General features: G+C 35.3%; 1 protein-coding gene across 1 annotated transcript in view; it reads right to left on the bottom strand.

Moving 5' to 3' along the window:
* Nucleotides 1–182: 182 nt before the first annotated feature.
* AK7 (adenylate kinase 7) overlaps nucleotides 183–21,860 on the bottom strand; it is a 28,800-nt gene continuing 7,122 nt past the window's right edge. The window contains 14 exon segments of the mRNA XM_017728933.1: nucleotides 183–1,499; nucleotides 3,228–3,386; nucleotides 5,540–5,760; nucleotides 10,413–10,540; nucleotides 10,542–10,596; nucleotides 11,261–11,332; nucleotides 12,364–12,492; nucleotides 14,650–14,788; nucleotides 15,085–15,213; nucleotides 16,668–16,817; nucleotides 17,558–17,635; nucleotides 19,189–19,279; nucleotides 19,802–19,890; nucleotides 20,465–20,548. Of these exon segments, the coding sequence (XP_017584422.1) occupies nucleotides 1,449–1,499; nucleotides 3,228–3,386; nucleotides 5,540–5,760; nucleotides 10,413–10,540; nucleotides 10,542–10,596; nucleotides 11,261–11,332; nucleotides 12,364–12,492; nucleotides 14,650–14,788; nucleotides 15,085–15,213; nucleotides 16,668–16,817; nucleotides 17,558–17,635; nucleotides 19,189–19,279; nucleotides 19,802–19,890; nucleotides 20,465–20,548 (1,575 nt within the window). The 3' untranslated portion in view covers nucleotides 183–1,448.

The following is a 21,860-nucleotide window of genomic DNA, read 5'->3' as shown; positions in this document are numbered from 1 at the left end:
TGGAAGGAGCTGTCTCGAACGCAGCGCCGTGCGGGGCTTTGGCTACCCGCGTCGGGCTCACTATGCATTCGTGCCCTGCACAAAGCAAACAGATCCTTTTCTAAGAGTTGTTTTTGAAACACCTGCCTGGAGTGGTCTGCATAAACTTGCAGAATATTTAAAAAAAAAAGTCAAGCTCGTTATAGATCAGCTCAAAACTTTATTCTTAGAAAAGTAAATGCATTACAATAACTCTAGAGAAATCCTAATTCATTCTCTCTTTTTAAGTGTCCAGTTTTCATCTTTCCTCTGAAAAGTAGTACTTTAAAAAATTGTCTAAAGCTACCGATTATTTAATCTTCAACTGCCTCACAGGATAAATGGTAGCTTGGGCTGACAGCATATAGAACATATAGATCACAAAAATATATGTTTATCTTTAGAAGAGGAGATGATGGTTCTGGACTGTGTTCCTGACTTGTCTGTGTGACTATGAAAACAGATGACTTAAGATACTCTGTAAAAATACTAATATATCTGAATAAAAGCATTGGGCATTAACACGTCTCAAATTCTGATACTCAAAGTTACAGACAAAATAACTGTAAAATGTTTCTGTATCACTATTCTTTCAGCTCTTCCTCTTTTTTTCCTGCACCTTTTGCACAAAGGGTCCTTGCCTTCTGTTTTGACAAAATCCTCTATTTGTTTTACACCCAGTATGTGATCAGTTTCAGCTCAGTCAGCATAGATACAGTTCCTGTGAGAGCTAGATGAAGTCAATAAAATTGAGAAGGATAGCCATGTGCTGGAAAGTCTAGATTCTTCAAGAATCTCTAAAAAATATCTATCTAGTTTTGAATGCTGAAGATTATTAAATGAGATCTACAGCCATGTGTTTGGTACCAAAGTAAAACACAGGTTTTATGACATACCTATGCTGGGAAACTGTTTACCAGTCAAGTGTTCAGTGCAGCACAAGAAGCCTGTATTATGTGACTTTTTGCCTCTTGGTAGCCTGGAAGGGAACTAAGGGAGCTTGCTGCTCCTAGTTATTTCCTTTTTCAGTAAAATCATGTTTCTTTTTTGATAAAAGTTTTTCTCAGGCTAGCTGCCTACATTCACTAAGGATAAGGAAAATAATATATTGTTTAAATAGAAAGTGTAGCTAAAAATAAATCCAGGAAGAAGATTTTGCAGAGAGAACAGAATTCTTATGGTTCGGAGTTTCCAATAGACATCTGAAATACGGATGTGTAAATGTATCAAGCAATACATACAGCAAATGGAAATGTTGTAGAAGAATATTAAAAACCCAGTACAAAAATAGTAATAAAGTGTGAGAAATAAAAAATGAAGATTACATAATAAGCTTAAACAAAAATTACATCAGAAACTAAGTATTTTTATCTAAAGTATATTAGGAATTTTCTCCCTTTTGGTTTCACAATTCCTATTACTGCTAGGATTTAACGTTTATTCCAGTCGATATCAGGACTGTTCTTGAAGAGATATTCTGCCTATAAACAGAAGAGTTTCAAAATTACAATTATTTGCATAGCTCCAACTTTGAAATGTATGTAAAATAACAAAGATATAGTGGATAACATTGCTTTAAACAAAACTGCAGAACGTATTAAATGGCCCTAAAATGTAACTTATGGCAGAAAATGTCCCTATGTCAGAGAAATCTCTTTCCCCCAAATACTGTCCAAAATACCATCAACCTCACGCTCCCTCTTTATAGTGGTCACCCTGTTTCTATCATGGGCAAGAGAAGGAAGTGAGCCATTTATAACAGTATTTGTCACTCCATGGAAGTCTAGTGAGTACCCTAGGGCCTGATTTCTGGACCCACTGATACTGAAGTTTAAAAGCTATGCAGGTATTGGGAAAGATCTCATACTTCTACAGCTACAGGTAGTTGTCACTCACCAGTAAGCAAAAATGTTAAACCAAGAAAACATTCCTTAGTGCCTGAAGTGGGATTGCAACACCATTGCTTTAATTTTAAGCTTTTGCTTGATTAATAAAATGCTCTGTTTCAACTTGCGAACAGCTTGGTTAGGATATGCAGGCAGAACAGCAGCACAGCAATAATGTTACAGCACCTGGATTCCTGTCTGAATGCAATGCTGACCCTGCTTTTAACCGAAAGTTTTGCTGGATAACATCCTGAGATCTTCTGCAACTAGAATTAGTATATGAATGTCCTATCGGACTTTCTCCGTTATTTATGTGTGTATTGTGAAGGGAATTACCAAAGAGCTGGCATTTATCATTACAACGTGTTCAGTTGTGTCTAGAGGGGTGGAGAGTGATGTCCCCCTTTCTGAAGGGTTAAAAATTTTATGTCATTTGAAAGTAGTCATAAGTAGCTAGAATTTTTAGGCTGCAAGTTGAACTTTATCTGAACCATATTGTTATATTTTCAAGTCAAAGATGGATTACAGTGAAACCTGGCGCTAACAATCTGAACATTAATAATGGTTAGAATAGACAAAGCTGCAGCTTAAACATTACTTAAAAATTAATAGCTGGTGTGGACAGCCCATAGATCATGGTATATGAACCGTAACAACCGCATTATTATAACAACCAGAACCAACCAAAACCTCCACTGAAACTGACCTAAGAGAGTGTGGAGGTGACCCTTTAGAAACCCCTCTGTCATAGACAGCAAACCAATGACAGGCAACCAGATCTCAGACCCTCAAACAGCTCCTGGTCCTGTGAGGGATGTCCTATGAGGGATGGGGAGTTTAGATTGTAAGGGCGTAATTGCCCACGGATTTCTTTGTATACCCTCTTTTGGGGCACCTAACTCCAGCTACTAGATATTGTAATAGGTTCATTGGCACAAATCAGTCTAATGGAAATGAAAGCCTAATGTCAAAAAGTTGTTTAACTTGTAGTCCTCTATGGCACAGCAGAATTGTCAGGGTATGTAAGATGTGCAGAGTGCACATAACAAGGGGAAACAAGTTCTGGTAGTGATTCTTGTCCTATTACTGTTTAACTACACTGGATACTGCCCTTGATACACAGTATCAAATGATCCCATAAAGAGTAATTGGTGGTTTTTAATTTTCACTGTAATTGCTGTTCACCAGAATTACAGATTCTAATCATTAATTTGTTGCTATCCTGAAAGTGGGGAGGAAATTTAAGTCCTTTTGTTAACAGAGATTCTTTGGGTCTACATGAGTATTCAAACATATTTAAGAAACAAAACATAATCACCTTACCAGAAAATTGACTGGATCATCTGGCCTGATCCTACAGCATTCATTTATCCCTTGCATAAGTGTTGGCATGACATTCTTCATTAAATAGTTTCGTAGTGGAATAGACTGGGCCTCTACTAACTCTTGTTCTTGTCTTTTCACTTCCTCCAGCTGTTTATTCTACAAGTAATAAAGAAAAAAGATTAAATAATAAATAATTATGTTTATAACATCTATCAAATCACATTTGGCTAAATAACAGCGCTGGCCTAGAGGAAAAAAAAGTGTTAGAAGCTGTGGACAGAACTTTAAAAAACAGGTTGACAGGAAAAATTATTAGTTGCTTATTAAATTTAGAGCACTCAACACACTGAGGACAAAGAATTGAAAAGGATAAGGACTGACATAATCCCTTACTAAACTGATTTTATTTTTCTTCTCTAACACCTAAAAGGAGGTTTATTTTCAAGTCTTCCAGTGGTCCGGTTTACATAAGGTATTTGGCAAAATGGTTGAAATACACTGTAGCACTTCAAAAATTAGTGCTATTGCAAATGCAGATGGTTTCTTGAGGCTTCTTTGAACTGGAGGGAAAGGAGAGTATTTTTACTCAGCAGAGAGCTCTGGCTTTCTAAATGTTTACTTTGTTAATTGTGTTGGGTTTGTTTCTCTTTGGTTTCCTTGGTTTGTTTTATTCTTATTTCATTGATGTTTTTGAGGGGCTTGAGAGTCAAATACACTAAAACCGCAGTGAATTACATCTGTTTACACCAGCTAAATTTATTTCCAAATTCAGGTAAAACCAAATGCAATTTTTACACTCAAAAAGTAAGAGGGATGAGGAAATAAAACTGCTGCAAGCTTTTCTTCCTTCCATTCAGTAACACTTAGTAGCATGCATACTTGCAGTAGCTTTAGCCAGAAGATTACTCCAATTCATTTTCATTGTCCTCTCTTCACTAATTTTATTCATCAGTAGCCTGAGTCACATACAGATACAGAAAACAGATGATACTCTGAAGGCTGCTTTGCTATACTCAAAGCATAACACAAAAGCAATGTTCAGATAAAACAGATACACCAATTTTTACCTTATTCACTCAATCCAGGAGTGCTACTGAATAAATCGTGCAAGTGGTCTTTGGTCACTAGTCAGAGATAGCAGCTAATCTACAGTGTCAAGGGCAAATGAACAGTTGCTTAGATCTCCTGAGCATCTGCCTATTTAAAAGGATAGCCTTAAGCACACATTTTACTTAAACACCTACTTTAGCTTTGATTAATGTACAGTTTGCTCTTTTAAAGATAGATGGCTTGGATTGAATCTAGCTAAAATGTGTTAACTATCCTTACAAATTTTACAGGGCACAAAATGCTGTTTAATGTTGTTGAATGAAGCTGTAAATAATCAGAGATAAAAAAAACCCCCTTAGTTACAAGCCAACATCAGAGGAATGTAAATGCTTCTTAAAAAGTCAGTAATTTCATCATATTATAACCCCATATATGTGTATGTGCATTCAAATATAACAAAAGGGCTTCTCTGTGGAAGGATCAGTTTGTTTTTAAATAGCTCTAAAAGAGGACAATAGACTTGCCTTCTGGTGAAAAAGCCTGATGTTGGGTGTGAAGGAACATACTTACCGAATGCATTTCAGGTCATTTAACTAAAATGTCCTTAGGTGTGGCAAAGTAAATAAAGAAAAAGAATCACATGCGAATCTTCTGGGGTCAGGTAGCCCAAATACCAAGTACTTATTAGATTATTAGCAAACAAAAACCATCGTTCAGACTGCAGGAGGTAGTCCTTACTGAACCGAGTACTCAGCTCTCTCACATGTTCTTGCAGGCTCAGAAACCTTTTTGCGATGCAGGCTGGAAGATTGGTCAGTGTTGAGCTAAAAATCTAGTTTGATAATTAAGACTTTGTCAGGTGCTTAGAAGTAAAATGAGCAAAATACAGATGTCCTAGAAGACTTGGTAAGGAAAATAACCATTGACTGTAGTAGATACTTATAAATGGTAAAATAGAAGAGCTACAGCATGACAACAAGAGTACCATAAAAGTATTTTAAAGACATGCTGATACCAAAATGCAAAAAAATGCTATGTGTGTAATAAAAAAGACACTCTATTCTGTAGGATGGACTTCAATCACACTGTGAAGATAGCCTAACCAAGATCTAAATTATGATATAAGGAGTGAGAGAATTTACACCACACTTCCCAAGTGTGCGTAAATTTACATAACAATCTGTTTACATAACAGACTACTTGAAGCCATCTAAAACACATAAATAATAATGTTTTCCCAAACATATGTATTAACCTACCCACTCTTCCCATCTTGCCATTCTTTCAGCCCTTTCCTCAGCTTCTTTACGCTCTTGTTCAGCTTTTTCTTGAGCTTCTTTGACAAGGCGTTCCTCAGCTGCTTGGCGTTCCAAAACCTCCTTTTCTTCATCTGTCAAACCATAATTCCGAGGTTCTCCAATTTCTTGGATGATCTTTATTACAGTAAGTCTGTTCTCAGAATCTTCATATACAGCTACATCTTTTAAAAAATACAAGAGAGGACTCTTTCAAGGCTTTTGTCAACTATCAATTGTCAATTATTATGCAAGACCTAAAAATACATGGTATTCATATTGTTTGAATTTTCAAGTAAAAGATGTTGGTTTTGTTATAAATGAAATTGGTAATTCATGCTTGTGTGCATAGATAGATATATTAATTGTACAAATAAAAATGCTTAAGCCTAAACCCCAGGCCAGGGGATGGAGAAAATTTCACAAGCCTTGGCAGCAACAGAGAAGACAATAGGCCAGGAACTAATCAGCATATGAAAAAGTCTATCTCAGGGTGGAGGTAGACCTTATCTGGAGCTATTAACACCACACCTGATGAAACTGATTAACATCTCAGAGTCGTTAAAGGAGTATCCCATTCCGAGAACTAAGAATAACTGCTCCAGGAATCAGAGATGGACAATTCATCATCCAAGACGGAAAATTCATCAGACCCAGGAAATGCTTTGTGCAGTCCAACTTCGGGACAAGAAAACATCATGAATATGCTAGATTGCGAGAAGAATAGAATTAATTCGGACTCTGCCCAAGAACTGTATAAGAAGGAACCAGCCGAAGCAGCACTGGTGAACTTGGGGATCTGACCTGATAGAGGTCGGATCTGTGTTCACCCAGCACCGATCCCGGGCTCGGTGCTGACGTTTTTCCAATCGTGGCTTTCTGTGTGACCGATCTTTCGGCCACGGAATATAATCTATTTCTTTATTAAAATTAATTTGGCTGAATTTTTTTACTTCATTTTCAATTGCTTATAAATGTCAAATTTTTATTACACAGAATGAAGTTTTCTAAATCTAATTTTCTTTACCAGTTTAGGGTAAAATAATTTGCCTTTTAAGATGATGTAAGGAAGAAACATTTTAAAATAATTTTTACAACTCTTGCTTATCAATTGCAGCTTGCCCAGGTTTTGAAACCCACATACCAACTATCAGAGATGTTACTGACATCAACCTTATGTCAACTCATCCAGATGCATAAAACCATCAGTTTTGTCCTTCTCTCCCGCCTGAATGCTACACAATAGGTTGTTGGGATTTGGCACAAACTCCAATATTTTCACTCATACAGATTTACAAATGCACAGACCTCTCTCTAGTCGATCTCTTACTGTATTATATTTATGAAACAAATTTGTAGCTTCATGTAGGAACATAAAGACTGAACAAGACCTTTTCTTTCATCTTATTCCTTCTATCTTTTAATTGCTGGAGGTTGCTTGCGCATTAAACTTGACAAGAAAGAAGAAAAAGAAAAAGTACAGAATAGTGAAGACTTTCTCCATGGCTCTGTAGTTTCTGTATTCATTCAGTGTGGGGAGGCAAAAAACAGTACAGGAATGTACATGGAAAAGAGGAAAAGTGGGCATTTGAGGTAGAGAATACAGAGGTAAAGGGCTTATTCAGGGACAAGAAATGGAAGATGTAAAAGCACAGAAATGGTTAAGGAGAGCAAGCAGATGAAGGGAAAAAGAATTAGAATACAGAATTTAGATGAGAATCCAGTAGCCCGTACTTCACAGTTCTTTAAGAAGTTATGTTGAAAGTCATCAGCAAAGCATTCTTCTCAATTCTTTCTGTTCACTGTTCAGGCAGAATCAGACTCTCAAACACTAACACCATTTTCCCAAGATTTTAAGTGTTTGTGATTTGGACCTCAAGTCCAAACTCTGATCATTAACTGAGGAGGGAACATAATTCTACATGATAAAACTTACTTTACAGCTTCTTCTTTCAAAAACTCAGGAATTATATTCCTGAAGTATTCTGAATTAAAGGAATACATTTTCTGTGGCAAGTGGTTCATCATTTCTACAAATTTAGCTGCACCTGGATATACAAATTACAATGAAAACCACTTTTCTAGTCATTTAAAGTATTGCTAAGAATGCTATCAACATTGAATTTGAGGTCTTAAAGACTACATTTTTTTCTTAGATGGCCACAGAAGAGTACAATGTACATATTACAGCAATCATAATTAACTACACTTATCCTCAGAAATTAATGCCTTTTAAATGAAAAAGGAAGCTATCACTGATGCTAATTGAGAGGAAAAATCACTGGAAAAGGAGTTCAAAAATTAAGGTCTTCAAAGGAAATTGCTGTTATAAGTGTAACATGCCTCTTTGTATACGATCTAACATGCCTGTGTCACCATCCCGAATTTGCAAATGAGAAAAACAAGACACAAGATAACCGACTTTCAGCCTTCATAAAGTGATTCGTCATAGCAAAATTGAGTTTCCAGAATCTTGAAGCCCACTCTGTTGTACTAATCATATTTCAGACTCAGAAAAAAAAATAATTAAAATGATACATAAAACCATATTGTTATGCTTTTCTAAATTTAAAGTGGAAGAAAACTTTTATTATTTTGAAATAATATTAAACAAATCAAGCATAATTTTTAACCCTTTCTTCAGAATATGACTGAGAAAGCAGTTGGGTCTCTGACTAAATCCAAAGCTACTTAATTCTATGCATCTGAAAATCCAGTTGGAACATTGACTTGAATGGAGGAGTATTGGCTGAGCTGAAGGATCCTCAGTGGTTACCTCTGTAATCTCTTCCTACAATTTTAGAGCAGAAGCAACACATCTACATACTTCAGTGGGTAACAACCAGGAATGTGAATATAGGTATAGACAGTTCTGAGACAAACAGGACCTAAAGATGATGCTCATTTGCACATGAGAATCAATGCTATACACTCAATGTGAAAATCATCTGGAACATCACAGCTGTGATACTGCAATAATTAAAATCAGTAGGCAAATTAATTTCTGTATTTGGAATGGGCTACAGTTTAATCTTTAGGCATAATTCTTAGCAGAAAACACTGCGATATTTTATCACAGAGTATACATTTTATAGTACCCGCCAAAATAAAACTCAGTCTTTGACAGTGCATATCTAGAAGTGTATAAGCTAAGAATACGACCAATTGATGGCATCAGACCTTAATATTTACAATTTCATACATTTACTTTCCATAGTAGAATTTCCTCAATTCTAAAATATTTGTACTAATTCACTATTTTTTCCCACTGCTACACTTCCTAACAACGCATATATCTTATTATTTTCAAAATAATCTCTGTGACTGACAATAAATAAAAAACTTAGAAAATCAGTTATGACTAAGGGGATTGAACAATTAACTTTTCATCTAATTAACTAATTCATCTCAAATAGACATTCCAAATATCAGCAGTTTGATTTTAGTTGCAGGGTTTTCGCCCTTCTTCTTTCTTTCCTCTCCCATCCCCCCAAACCCCCACCTTTTCTTTAGAATGCTGTCACTCTGATCTCACTGGCTTTCAATAATCAGGTTATAGTAATCTTCTCAAGATTTCCCAGTGATCACAATTTTCTAGAGAGTATGTAGGGAAGACAAATTTTCTCGCATACAGGTATAGTGCAAAACAGATTTAGTCCCAGACATCCACCTTTAATTTCTAATAATTTTCTTAAATGCTTCTTTATTTACAGATTACCCACATGTTGTCCTGGTGTTGCAAAATGTGGAAAATGTAAAAATTTTCTTAAGAAATTATGTTCTTTTATGTTTCATCTTCATATACTTTCAAGCTTGATCAACAAGAAGGCAGATTTAAACCATGAAACAGACAGCAAGCTCTAAATGATGTCCAGGTGTTAGAGAAACAAATTACTTCTTGGTAGAATTACCTTGTTAAGGTTTAGGGCTGGACAAGATTCAATGATCTCAGACCAATGGGCCGTTAACAAAGCTCAGGAAGAAGGATGTACCACTGATAGTGGACACAAGGAGTGCAGAATTTACAGGCCATAAGGACATTTGGCAGAATGCCCAAGATAAGGAAGACACTAGTAAAGCCAACTCAGAAATTGTGCTGAAATCAGCTCCAACTGGGTAAAAGGTACTGCCAGCAGTGAGGAAATCACAACCACAGATGCAAGGACCACTGACTCAAGAAACCCACAGACCCAAAAGAAAAGAAAGACTGAGCATGGAAAGCAAGAGAATCATTATCCAATAGAAGGTAGAATACTAATTAATAAGAGAACTATGTAACTTTTAGCCAATAAACACTAATTCCTTTGTTTGCTAGAATAGTGAAAAGTTTTGATAGTAGTGGTGTTTCTTTCATTTGTGGAGTACCACCAAGCACAGAGGCTTGCACAATTCTGAAATAAATAATCAGTGCCTCTCTTCAGAGTGTAATTATTAGCTTGTTGCCCACCAAGTAACGAACCTGAATTTTGTGGACAACAGTAGCATCTGAGGATAAGACTAAAGAAAAAAATATAAGGAACCATAATATTTAAGTCCATGAAAAGGTACTCATACCTATTGGAAAGGATGCCAGTGCAGAGATCTGTAACCTAAGTCATAAAATTATTTTAATAATTAACCCTACGAAAATGGACAACTAAACCCCCAATTTTTAGAAACAGGTTAACTGTAAAAGAACAATTTTTGCAGGTATATAATTAAATGCTTGTTGTATATGTATTCTGCAATGTTAATAAAAATATTATTTATATATGGACACTTACTATTTGATTTTTTGCAAGTGTTAAATTGGTAAGAACAAAATGTTTTTATGTCTACTAATTTTATTATTCCATACCAATAAACTGAGGATGTATTTCAAGTTCATCAAAATAGTTGAGAACTGTTGTATCATCGGTATTTAATTTGCGGAAGAGTTTCAGACTTTGCAGGAACTGGTCCTCAGTATAACGAGTTCCAGCAACGACTTATTATTCTGTTTATAAGGAATTCAACAGATGCAGTGAAAGAAAAAATAAATTCTGTGAAGAAGAACATATTGTTTGAATAAATACAAAATTTCCGAAGGAATCAAGCAAAAACATCAGGATAAAGCAATTTCTACATAGATGAAAAACATTCTATTTTAATTCCCAGCATAACCGATGAATTACATTTTTATTCCATTAATAGCAGCTGTAATCACAACAAAGACAGCCTACTGTTGATATCAGCCAACAGTTGATGGCATTTTCACAAAAAAGCACAAACAAACAAACAACCCAGAAACTGAAGCAAACCCTTCGTTTTAATTAAGAAAAACTTCTTCAACAAAAAGGTGATCAAGCATTGGAACAGGCTGTCTGGAGAAGTGATTGAGTCACCATGCCTGGAGGTATTTAAGAGATATGGAAATGTGCCACTTAAGGACATGATTTAATGGTGGACTTGGAAGTGCTGGGTTACTGGTTTGACTTGATGCTCTTAGTGGTCCTTTCCAACCTAAATGATTCTGTGACTAATTGTTCACTTTTAAATATGAGGGCAGCAGCGTGACATGAAATAGATTTTTTTTTTGTTAAATTAAGTAGGAACAGATGGAGTGATATTTTAGACTTCTCGTTGGTGGCAGCAATATTTCCTCAGTTCGTTTAATAAGAAAATAAAACTCCTTAGTTTATTTAAAAAGAAATCTATCAAACTTACCAGGTATGATTATTTTATTAAATTTAGGCATTTTGCCTTTTGTTTCTTCTTCTTCTTCTTCATCATCTTCCACTAAAACAAAAGTAAGAAATTATTAACATTTTCATTTGAAGCAACAATATCACTATATTTTCTAAAAATGTGCCCAGTACAAACACACGTTTGCCTGTATCCAAATTATACTAATAATTGGAAATTAATCTAACCTTGACACCAGTTTAGAGAATTCAGTAATTCATGTTGCCAGCCACCACAGAATTCTACCTTGGGACACTAATAGTTGTTTGCCAAGACTATAAATGAATGTACATGCACACACAGTTTTTAAATATGTAGTATTTTAAAACTGCTGTCTTATCTTTGGCCTCTCCTCCTGCCAAATAAATTATTCTGGAAAAAACAGAGACAAGCCTCAGAACAGCGAGTAGAAATGTTTTACAACTCTATGGTTAAAATATTTTTTGCCACTAAGAGTCTGCTGTTATGACTAGTCAGTAAAACTGCCTGTAGAGCATCAGCTGAGCGTGACTATTTGCAGAACAGCATACTAAGCTGAACAAGACTGTTTTTTCTGTACCTTTAAACCTCATGTTGTAATTTAAACATGAAGATGATTCTTGGTCTTAATGTATGGACAGTGCTTGCTCACAATTTGAAATGTGTGTTGCAGAGCTTCTCTGAAGTCATATCTACTGCAGCTCATCTAATAAATCCACTCTAATTTGGCTCACAAAATACATATTGGTGCACTGGCTGGATCCTCTCAATCAGTAGCCCTTAAATATTATGAAGAAATTCTGCTATAGAGCTTGCTTAAGTGGAGTAGACCACCACTGAACAAGAAGGCATCCTCCATGTTTGTGCACTTACTTTTTACTTTACCAGGAAAGATAGTCTGAAAATTAACTTGTGTATAAATTAAATAAGGTGCATTACAGTCCTTACATTCTAATGACCACATGGAATCAGCTTTGTTTTTCACTGCAGTCATTACAGTGCTGACGCACTTCAAGTAGTATGGCACTGAGAACAGTAATGATAATGACAATATCAGCAGCCAGAAAAACAAAAGCAGCAACAAAACCAAGCCCAGCAGCACATACCTTTAAAAAGTTCCATTGCCTGTGCATAGGTCTCTGGGAACCCATCTAACACATATCCCTGATTCCTACATGGCATAGACATGAGCTTATCCGTCATAACTTTAATAAGATACTCATCACCTAGACGACCTAAGACAAAGAAGGTTAATAGGTACCTAGTTTATAGAAACAAGAGATCTGAAATAATTTTACTAACATTTTTATACATTTTAATACATTTTTCTTCTACTTAGACCATAAAAAGTTAAATATTTTGAGTTATTATTTGTATATTATTCAGTGTCAGTGATCTATGGAATGTTAAGGTGTAGATACAAAATAAAATTACATTTGTGTTTATAAGGATATAAATATTAGTAGTTTAATCATCTAAACATTAAATTAGTTTTATTTTGAATAATACAATCAGATATCTGAAGCAGTAAAGAAATATTTATAGAAAAAATCATGGGAAAGCAATTTTCTGTTTTCATTTTACAGTAAGGCTTAAAGATTGTCTGGCAAAAAAGATGTGAGATAGGGTCTACAGGTTTCATTTTCAGAAAGGTTGAGATACGAATTTGTTTCTTAACTTGTCCTACATTGTTGAGAAAATATGTAGGAGGAAAAAGGGAGGTTTGCCATAGATCTCATTACTGAAGCTTCCAGGTGTGTAAGAAGTTCATTTCTTTGCAGATACACAAGATCCAAATCAGGTAAACCTTTAGCAATGCAGAATGCATTTTTAAGGGGGATCACTTTATACCGCTTGGAAAATGTTAAGCACTAAGACCAAAACTACATGGCATTATTCCCATATAGATGATAACTCTTCAGCAAGGGACTTTTTTTCAATCTGCAGACTTCAAAATTCTTTCCAGGCTTCCCTAAACAGTATTTACTTTTTAATGATGTATGAGGTTCTTAAATAACCCCCACAATTTCATATGAGCATGCATTTTTTCTTACTAGAATACTTTTATTTTTGCAAGTTTGATAAAGATATATATTTACCAGATTTTTACTTTATATTATATAAATTATGCTCTCTGCTCTGAGAAGAAAACATGGCATTAACTAAAAAAATCTGAAGTAGAAAGATGAAAGTGCTACAATTAAAGAAGCACCAAAATATTTTTAAAAATATATCACTTTTAATATACAAGGTGTATAGTTGCATTGGGTTTGTGTGGACAGGTTTTGTTAGCCAGGGGACCTACAGAAGTGGCTTCTCTGAGAAGCTGGTAGAAGCTTCCCCCATGTCTGACAGAGCCAATGCCAGATGGCTCCAAGATGGATCTGCTGCTGATCAAATTTAAGCCAATCTGTGATGGTAGTAATGCGACTGTGACAAAATGTCTAGGTAGGGAAAAAGTCATTGCGCAGAAGTAAATGTGGCCAGAGAAGAGAGAAGTGAGAATCTGTGAGATGAACATCTCTGCAGACGCTCAGGTCAGCAAAGAAGCAGGGGGAGGAGGTGCTTCATGTGCCAAAGCAAAGATCCACCTGCAGCCCATGGTGCAGACCACGGTGAGCAGGCTGTCACCATGCAGCCCGTGGGGGTCCAGGAGAGAGCTGAGATCCACCCACAGCCCATGGAGGAGGTGGATGTCCAAAAGAAGGTTGTGACCCCATGGGAAGCCCACCCTGGAGCAGGCTCCTGGCAGGGCCTATAGACCTATGAAGAGAGAAGCCCACTCTAGAGCAGGTTTGCTGGCTGGACTTGTGACCCCGTGGGGGACCCATGGTGAAGCAGCCTGTGCCTGAAGGACTGCATCCTATGGAAGGGACCCACACTGGAGCAGTTCATGGAGAACTGTAGTCCATGGGAAGGACTCACATTGGAGAAGTTTGTGGAGGACTGTCTCCTGTGTGAGGGACCCCACAATGGAGCAGGGAAAAGACTCCCCTCCCTGAGGAGGAAGCAGCAGCAGAAACAACATGTGATGAACTGACCATAAGCCCTATTCTCCATCTCCCTGTGCTGCTAGTTGGAGGTAAAGAATGATGAATAAAGTTAAATTCAGGAGAGAAGGGAGAGATGGGTGCTCTGATTTTGATTGGTAATACATTTAAGGAATTTCCCCAAGTCAGGTCTGTTTTGCCTATGACAGTACTCGGTTTGTGATCTCTCCCTGTCCTTATCTCAACTCGTAAACCTTTCATTATATTTCCTCTCCCTTGTCCAGTTGATTCTTGCTTTTAATAGGAAGTTAAAGCCTAGAGCACAAATTTATTTCCTGGTTTCCATTTGCATAGGGTTGCACTAGTTACCTGAATCTCATCTTAGTACATCGTATTTCCTACCTTTATTCTGCTTCATGTTTTCTTTTATTCCATCTAATAACTCCTTTGCTTCTTCTATATTTTCATCCTCCTCCTCTACATCATCTTCTCCTTCTCCGTCTTCTCTCACATCGTCAGGTTCTTTAGCCACAATTTTCTCCTGATGACAAGAACAGAAATATAAATTGGCTCAGAAATTCCACAACCAAATTTATTTTATACACAGATGTAATAAAAGAAAAAAATAAAAAATTCCTTTCATGTATGCCCATGAACAGTGAGATACTGAGAAACTTTCATTCTCTAAAAATATTTCAGTGCAATCCCCAGAGATGATCAGTATGTTGAAAGATATTTCCATTCTAAAATAATGGGATTATAGGTAATTTTTAAATGCTGCCAAACATTTTAAAATCACAGAAATTAAAATAGGAATATTAGAAAACAGCAACACACCAGATCTGCAATTTTTTCAGAAATCACTTCATTTATCCTAACATAATGTAACTTGTAGTGTTTGCAGAGCTCCTCAGCAATGGTAGATTTGCCAGACCCGGGAGGACCATGAATGCAAACTTTGAGAGGCTGGAAAAAAGGATAAAGCTATAATGTTATTCAAACAGCATAGATGCTTTTATGTAAAAACAACAAACTTTTAAATATGGATAATATGAAACAGCAATTGTACTTAAAACTAAAAAGATATTTTTGTTTTATTCATATATTTATTTCTTGCTGAATATCTTCTCTATCACCTACAGGTCTCGAGTAACATAGTTACTTAAATGTAGAAATTTACTGTTGGAGAAAGAGCATGCTTCTATTGAGTAGACTTACAGACCAATTTGTTGTGGCTAGTAATATTTGAATAATCCAAAGACATGAAACACAATCTCACAGATAGGATGCAGTGAATTTTGGAATGTCGTAGCAGATATTCTACTGTAGACATGCAATAGTTCTACTTCCCACTTGAGGTAGAGTTGCTGTCATCAAAATGATTATTTTTACCTCAAAAATTCCAGATCCATCACAATCGTAAGTGATGTCTCATTTCAGCCTACCTAACCTGAGGATGAGTAAGTGTAATGAGGATTCCAGTATACACTTATTTAATATGTTATACAATAAACTCAAAATCATACATAATTAAGTGCCTATCTTAATTCAGTAAATCTGACAGTACAGAATCTGCAATAGAGTAGTGACAGAGACAGTCTAGCTAGCCTTCCTTCTCCTTGCAACCTAGTATGTACAGATTTTTTTAGTTAGATGCATATGTACTTAGTTGCATCTAAGTTTAACTCAAATACAGACCTGATAATCCTTTGAGAGCTATGAAGGGACTTTCAATAAATAACTTTTAACAATAGTAGCTTCATCTGGTTTTATATGCCCTGAAATCTTATTCAAGGTTTGAACCAGATATAGACATGCTAAACACCTTTATTGTACCCATCAATACTTGAATGTAAACAAGCATTTTTCTGCACCTTTCAGTAACCTATACATTTGAATACAGAGGTTATAAATATCAAGCTAACATAGGAAATAGTGAAGTTAGTTGCCCAGTAAATTACATAACAGAGCAGGGTAAAATGAAGGCTATATTGCACTTGAATATCCACACTCACTAAATATATAAAGGACACAAAACACTCACCTAAGTATTGACTATTACAAAAAAAGCTTAAATAAAAGATACACTTATTGTATTTCTGAGGCAAAATATAACGAGCGCCATATACTGCATAAAGAAACTAGCTTCAAAACAGCAGCTTTCCATCACGAAGCTAATTGGCATTTATAGAATATCAGTTTTAGGCATAAAGGAAATAAAACACAGTCATTATTTTTTAAATTTACATTGTCTCTTATTTAACTTCTTCAATTTAAGTTTTTATATTCACTTATTTTGCATCTATATCCATCTTCTATGTATTTTTACTTAATTAATTTAAGACTAGAGTTTATGTAAGCATTTCTATTGAGGGAAAAGAGAGAAAGGCAATTTAAAGTAATATATACCAAAGCATTACCAGTAATCCTCGAGTTTGCTTGTATTCCATGACAACTTGCGCAATGTTCTCTACTAGTCCTGCCTCAGCAACCCACATAATGTTGAAATTCTCTTTCAGATAAGTAGGTTCCATTCGCAGGTTCACAAACAACATATCCAATTGCATTTGCTGAGGGAACAAAGCTACGTTTATTTACAGACTTGAGCTATGTGTGTTAAAAGAACAGCTGGAACAAGAGACTGGAATGGATGGGGAGAATAGAAAGAATTAAAGCATTGGGAAAGAAGGTTTGCATACGAAGAAAACAGATATTTTAAGATTTTTAAAAATACTAATTTTCAATGCATATTTGTATTTGAGTGTTCTCAGGATCTATTAGAATATGCAACACTGAACTTATTCTGTACAATGCAAAGTTTTCATGTTATTGCAAGCAATCACCTCTTTCATAAATTTATCAAGTACCATCTTAAAAATACCTGGGCTGTATTTTTTTTATTTTTCCAACGAACAATTTATTCCAGATAAATAGATGAATACAACATAATTTATGCAGCACTGCATTATTAAGGCTTTTTTTGCTATTTTTATCATTTTGTGTAGGTTTTGTTAGAGTGCACCAGTATGCTAAGGGGAACAGTGAAATCAGAGCTTCAGTGTTTTATTTTTTTTAAATCAGGCTGTAACTCTTCAAAATTCTCTATGCTGTGGTGGCCAGATTTGACTTTGTTTATTTTCCAAATTTAAACTCACTTTAAATATTTTTAGGCATATTTCAGGGTTAAATTTTTCTGGTGAAATAAAGAAAAAAGAAATTATATATTTAATTATGTTATACTTTTAAGTATAATATTATACTTTTAAGTATAATACTTTCTTGAAGTAATAAAAGAAAGAAAAGTACTGACTGTTAGCTCTTTGCTCAGGAATGCATTTTCTTTAGGAACCTTCTCAATTTTTCCTGGTCCAACATTTTTACTGATACACTATCAGAAAAACAAACAAACAAATAAACAAAAAACCCACACCAAAACCACTTCACAAATCAGATTCTTGGAAAAAAATTGAACAGGATTTCTGTGGATAAAATATGTGCTTTAAATTTTATGTGACACTGTACCTGGAAAATCAGGATACTGATTTGAAATAGATCTAAGAACAACATATTAACTTTAATGTTAGTATTAAATAGCTTTTGGTTGCTAAGTAACACTTCTTGCCTAGTACCTGCAATAAAAAAAAACCAAAAAAACCAAAGAAACAACCCAAAACCACAGAAAAGTTTTATAAAGCTCTTAAATATATGCACAAATTCCTAGTGCTTAAGAGCTGTTTGGAGACCTTTATTATTCCCCAGTGCTTTCACTTCAGGTTCCTGAGGTATTTAATTCCATTAACAATTGGGAAGCGTTTTCAGATCAATGCCACTGAAAACTCTCCATATATCATTTGCATTTCATCATTAGATAGAAACTGTTAGTTTCTATCTACTGCCTTTTAAAATAGATTTAAACCCCGCTATATCCATAAAATCATAAACATTTATCTAGACCATCAGATCAAATAATCCAGCATTCTGGCTTTGACGATGGATTGAAGCATGGAAAAGGCCTATGGGACACTCCTTCCAAACACTCATCTTCAACTATTTTCAACTGTAACTCTCAAGGTGTTTCTCTCCCACGCACCTTTCCAGTCTTCCCCTGGGCTGGTACAGCTCCCTGCCAAGACAGCTCTCTGTAGCACCCTTTCCAGTGGCAATTTCCTGTCCACGAAAACTGTCCACTTATTCCTGTCCTCTATTTCCCATTTCTAAACAGCCACATACCCCTGAAAGGACACCAACCACTCTCCTTGGGGTGCCTACCTGAACCAAAGCACAGGTTTCATCTTCTAGTGAGCTCCCTAACACACTGTTTCATTAAACTCTCTTTGATACAACCAAAAAGAATGGGCTCTCATATTTGGTCCTTATGTAACATTTGCTCAATCTACATGAGCAAGTGCCCTATGAGTTGACTCTCACTGTCACAGTGTATAGCTCACCAGTGTCATCCAAACTACTTCTAGACTTAATTTCAAAACTCTTGGAAAAACAAGATACCTTCCACAAAATGAAGGGAAACACATGATAAAGATTGAGTATCTAATCACAGTACTGTGAATCCCATAACAATTCTCCATAACTTTCTTGGGTAAAATTTCTATTTAAGTTAATGATAATACTGCAAAAATTAATTTTGCAAGATCAAATAATGTATTTTTTTCAAAGGACAGAAGTCTTAGAGGATTTCAAAATAATCTTCCATGTAATTTACAACTCAAGATAATTCAGGAAGACCTAAGAACTTCTACTTCAGTAAAATGTATAGTTTTAAAACCTTACATATAGATATCTTAAAAACAAAAAAGAAACTCGAATCTCTTATCAACTCTCTTACCTTTACTAATTCTTCAAGCGTGTGCCAGTTTTAAAACCTTACATATAGATATCTTAAAAAACAAAAAAGAAACTCGAATCTCTTATCAATTCTCTTACCTTTACTAATTCTTCAAGCGTGTGCATTGATGTATCTACTGCAAGTATATACTGAAACTCTGGCCTGTGGTCTGCTACATTTTGCAACACTCTGAAACATAGCAAGTACAGCCCGGGCTGGTACTTGGAGAAGCATCCCGGGCTTTCCTTGTTAAATGCATTCCAGAAACAGTACCAACAGTCTGCAAATTCTTGCAGAACATTTCAGAGCATGACATTTTCATATATATTTTACTTATTAAAGAAGCACAGATACACATTTTATTTGGAAAGAAGAATAAAAAGCTATGTCTGCAGAAGATACTATCTTACTCTGCTGCAGAGTCCAGAATCCATTTCCAGTTTTCTGCCAGTTAACTGGTATCACACTCTAGACTGAGCATGACATGTTGTTTATTAAAAGCAAAACACCAGTGCAAGAGTTAGATAAGGTTTCCAGAAGGCATATATACCTCTAAAGAAACTGAAGGCTCTCTTTGACTCACTTAAAAGGGCCCAAGAGTGACCTGAAACCAACCCACCCCATTTAAAAGTCTCAGTATTCTCTAGTGAATTTGGATTTGTTATCTAGCTAGGCATCAATTATTGCTCAGAGAATTTTTTTTCCACTTACGCTGCTAAATCACAAATATGAATGGTTGGAATAATATTGTTTCCATCTCCAAACACAGGTATTGCAGGAGTCTCACCAAGCCAACACATCTGAAAATACAGAGAATAAAGTGAGAAAAAAGGTTACTTTCAACTATAGCTAAAAAAGGAACATTTGATTACCATGCAAATCTGTATATTCAAGATTTAAAGTTCAGTTTATTGAATAATTACTGGAACTGCAGTAAAGGAGACCACTCTTGAGAAATATTGATAGGCAGCCTAAAAAACAAGATTTTTTTTTAAAGACTATTCTTTAGTCTTGACAAATATTGCTTTGAACCACCCAAAAAACAAATGCTTGGGGGAAAAAAAAAAAAAAAGAGACTGTAATTTTGAGAAGAAAGACATTTCCCTGGATTCCATTGATATGACAGACATGTTTTCACTGCAAAGTACATATGGAGATACTGTTCAAAAACCACAGAAATATCTAAGAAAAAATAGTGTCAAAAAAGAGAAAAACACTTCCACTGTGGCTAAAATATTTCAAAAGGATCAAATAAACAGTTCTGCTCATGAAAGCATTAAGCTTATGATACCAAGGCTGCTAAAAATGGATTCAATTCCAGTGCAGTTTGGCCCTAGAAATTAAATGATCCTTCAAACATAGTTGGATGTCTACCTTAAAAAAGTAGTGAAAGAGTCCTTCCTCAGCTCCATATTGATGTCCTGAGGCAACAACATAAGTTGAAAACTTTTCTTTGTTCTATAAAGTGAAATCAGCAAGAAAGTTTTTATTGAAATCTGGTACTGCAATTGGGATACAGGCTTACATTGACTCTTGAATACATATGCACTAAATATACAAAATATACAAATGTGTATCACTTCCAAATTGTAACTAGATCAATTGTTGCATATCCTGTAGCTTCCTGAGTCATATTGTTATTACTTCCTTCAAAAAAAGCTGTCTGTCTACAGCTGTCTTCAAAAAAGAGATCTGTCTACATTTGAACAAAAATTATAAAATTTAAATAAAATTAAGAGTTAAAAAAGTAGGAAGCTAAGTAAATCAATTAAGTGAACAGGATAAGTCATGCTTCTACTTTCTATTTTCAAGAAAAAATAACTCTGAAATTCATTGCAGCTATTTTTTCAATTGTATTATATTTGCATTTGGCTGCCTAAAGGAGTATAAAATACTAGATTAATGATTTCACAATTTCTTAACTTTCATTTTAATGCACAATTTAAAAAAGAAAAAAAAAAAATCTTTGGATTATTTAAATGTTTCCCTAACCACACATCGTGATTAACCCACATATTTTTCTCTGATCATTATTGTGTAATGTCATAAATTTGCCTGTCTGCTTGGACATAGATATTACTGTTTGTATCAATAGTGAGGATGTCTATACAGAAAAAAAAAAAAAAAAAGATTTTTAAATCATCTGAAAGGAAATAAACTTTCAAGGAAGTCTTTTGAATTAGTCACTTTGAAATTTTTAAGATGACACAAAATTATTAAATAATTCTCATGCTGTAAAGATCCTAGGCATTACATATCTCCATCATACAATGTAAAAGAACCTGCTTTTATCAGCAGCGGGAATACATGTGCAGATTTGGGATCTACTTCTCTTGGGGGGGGGGGGCAGGGCAGGGGGGGAAATGAACCTTTTGTTATCATCTATATCATATTTCAAAAACAGAAAAATAAGGCAGGTCTTAGCCAATTTTTGATAATATAAGCAAAGCTTCATATAACACGATGACAAGTTGCAAAGTCAGTGTGTTGTATCTATGCATTTTTATCTATAGACTTACAAAGTGAAACTTTGTTATAAAAACTACTTCAACTCACTTGAATTCAACAGCTTGTTATTAATTACGAGAAACACTAAGATTAGAAGACATTACAGATAGCAGAAGAGCTTTCATACGGTAAAGACAGCTGCCTGTTACAAACACTGTTAAGGCCACAGAAGGACTTTGCCATGAGCTAAACACAGAAGGGAGCTACAGGATAACACTAACTCCAGGCATGGCTGGGGGGGGGTCTGGTTGGCAGCGCCCGG

This window comes from Corvus brachyrhynchos, unplaced genomic scaffold, assembly GCF_000691975.1.
Source record: "Corvus brachyrhynchos isolate BGI_N302 unplaced genomic scaffold, ASM69197v1 scaffold1, whole genome shotgun sequence".
Lineage (NCBI taxonomy): Eukaryota > Metazoa > Chordata > Aves > Passeriformes > Corvidae > Corvus > Corvus brachyrhynchos.
The sequence above is the reverse complement of the archived record's forward strand: the minus strand, read 5'-3'. Positions and strand labels throughout refer to the sequence as shown.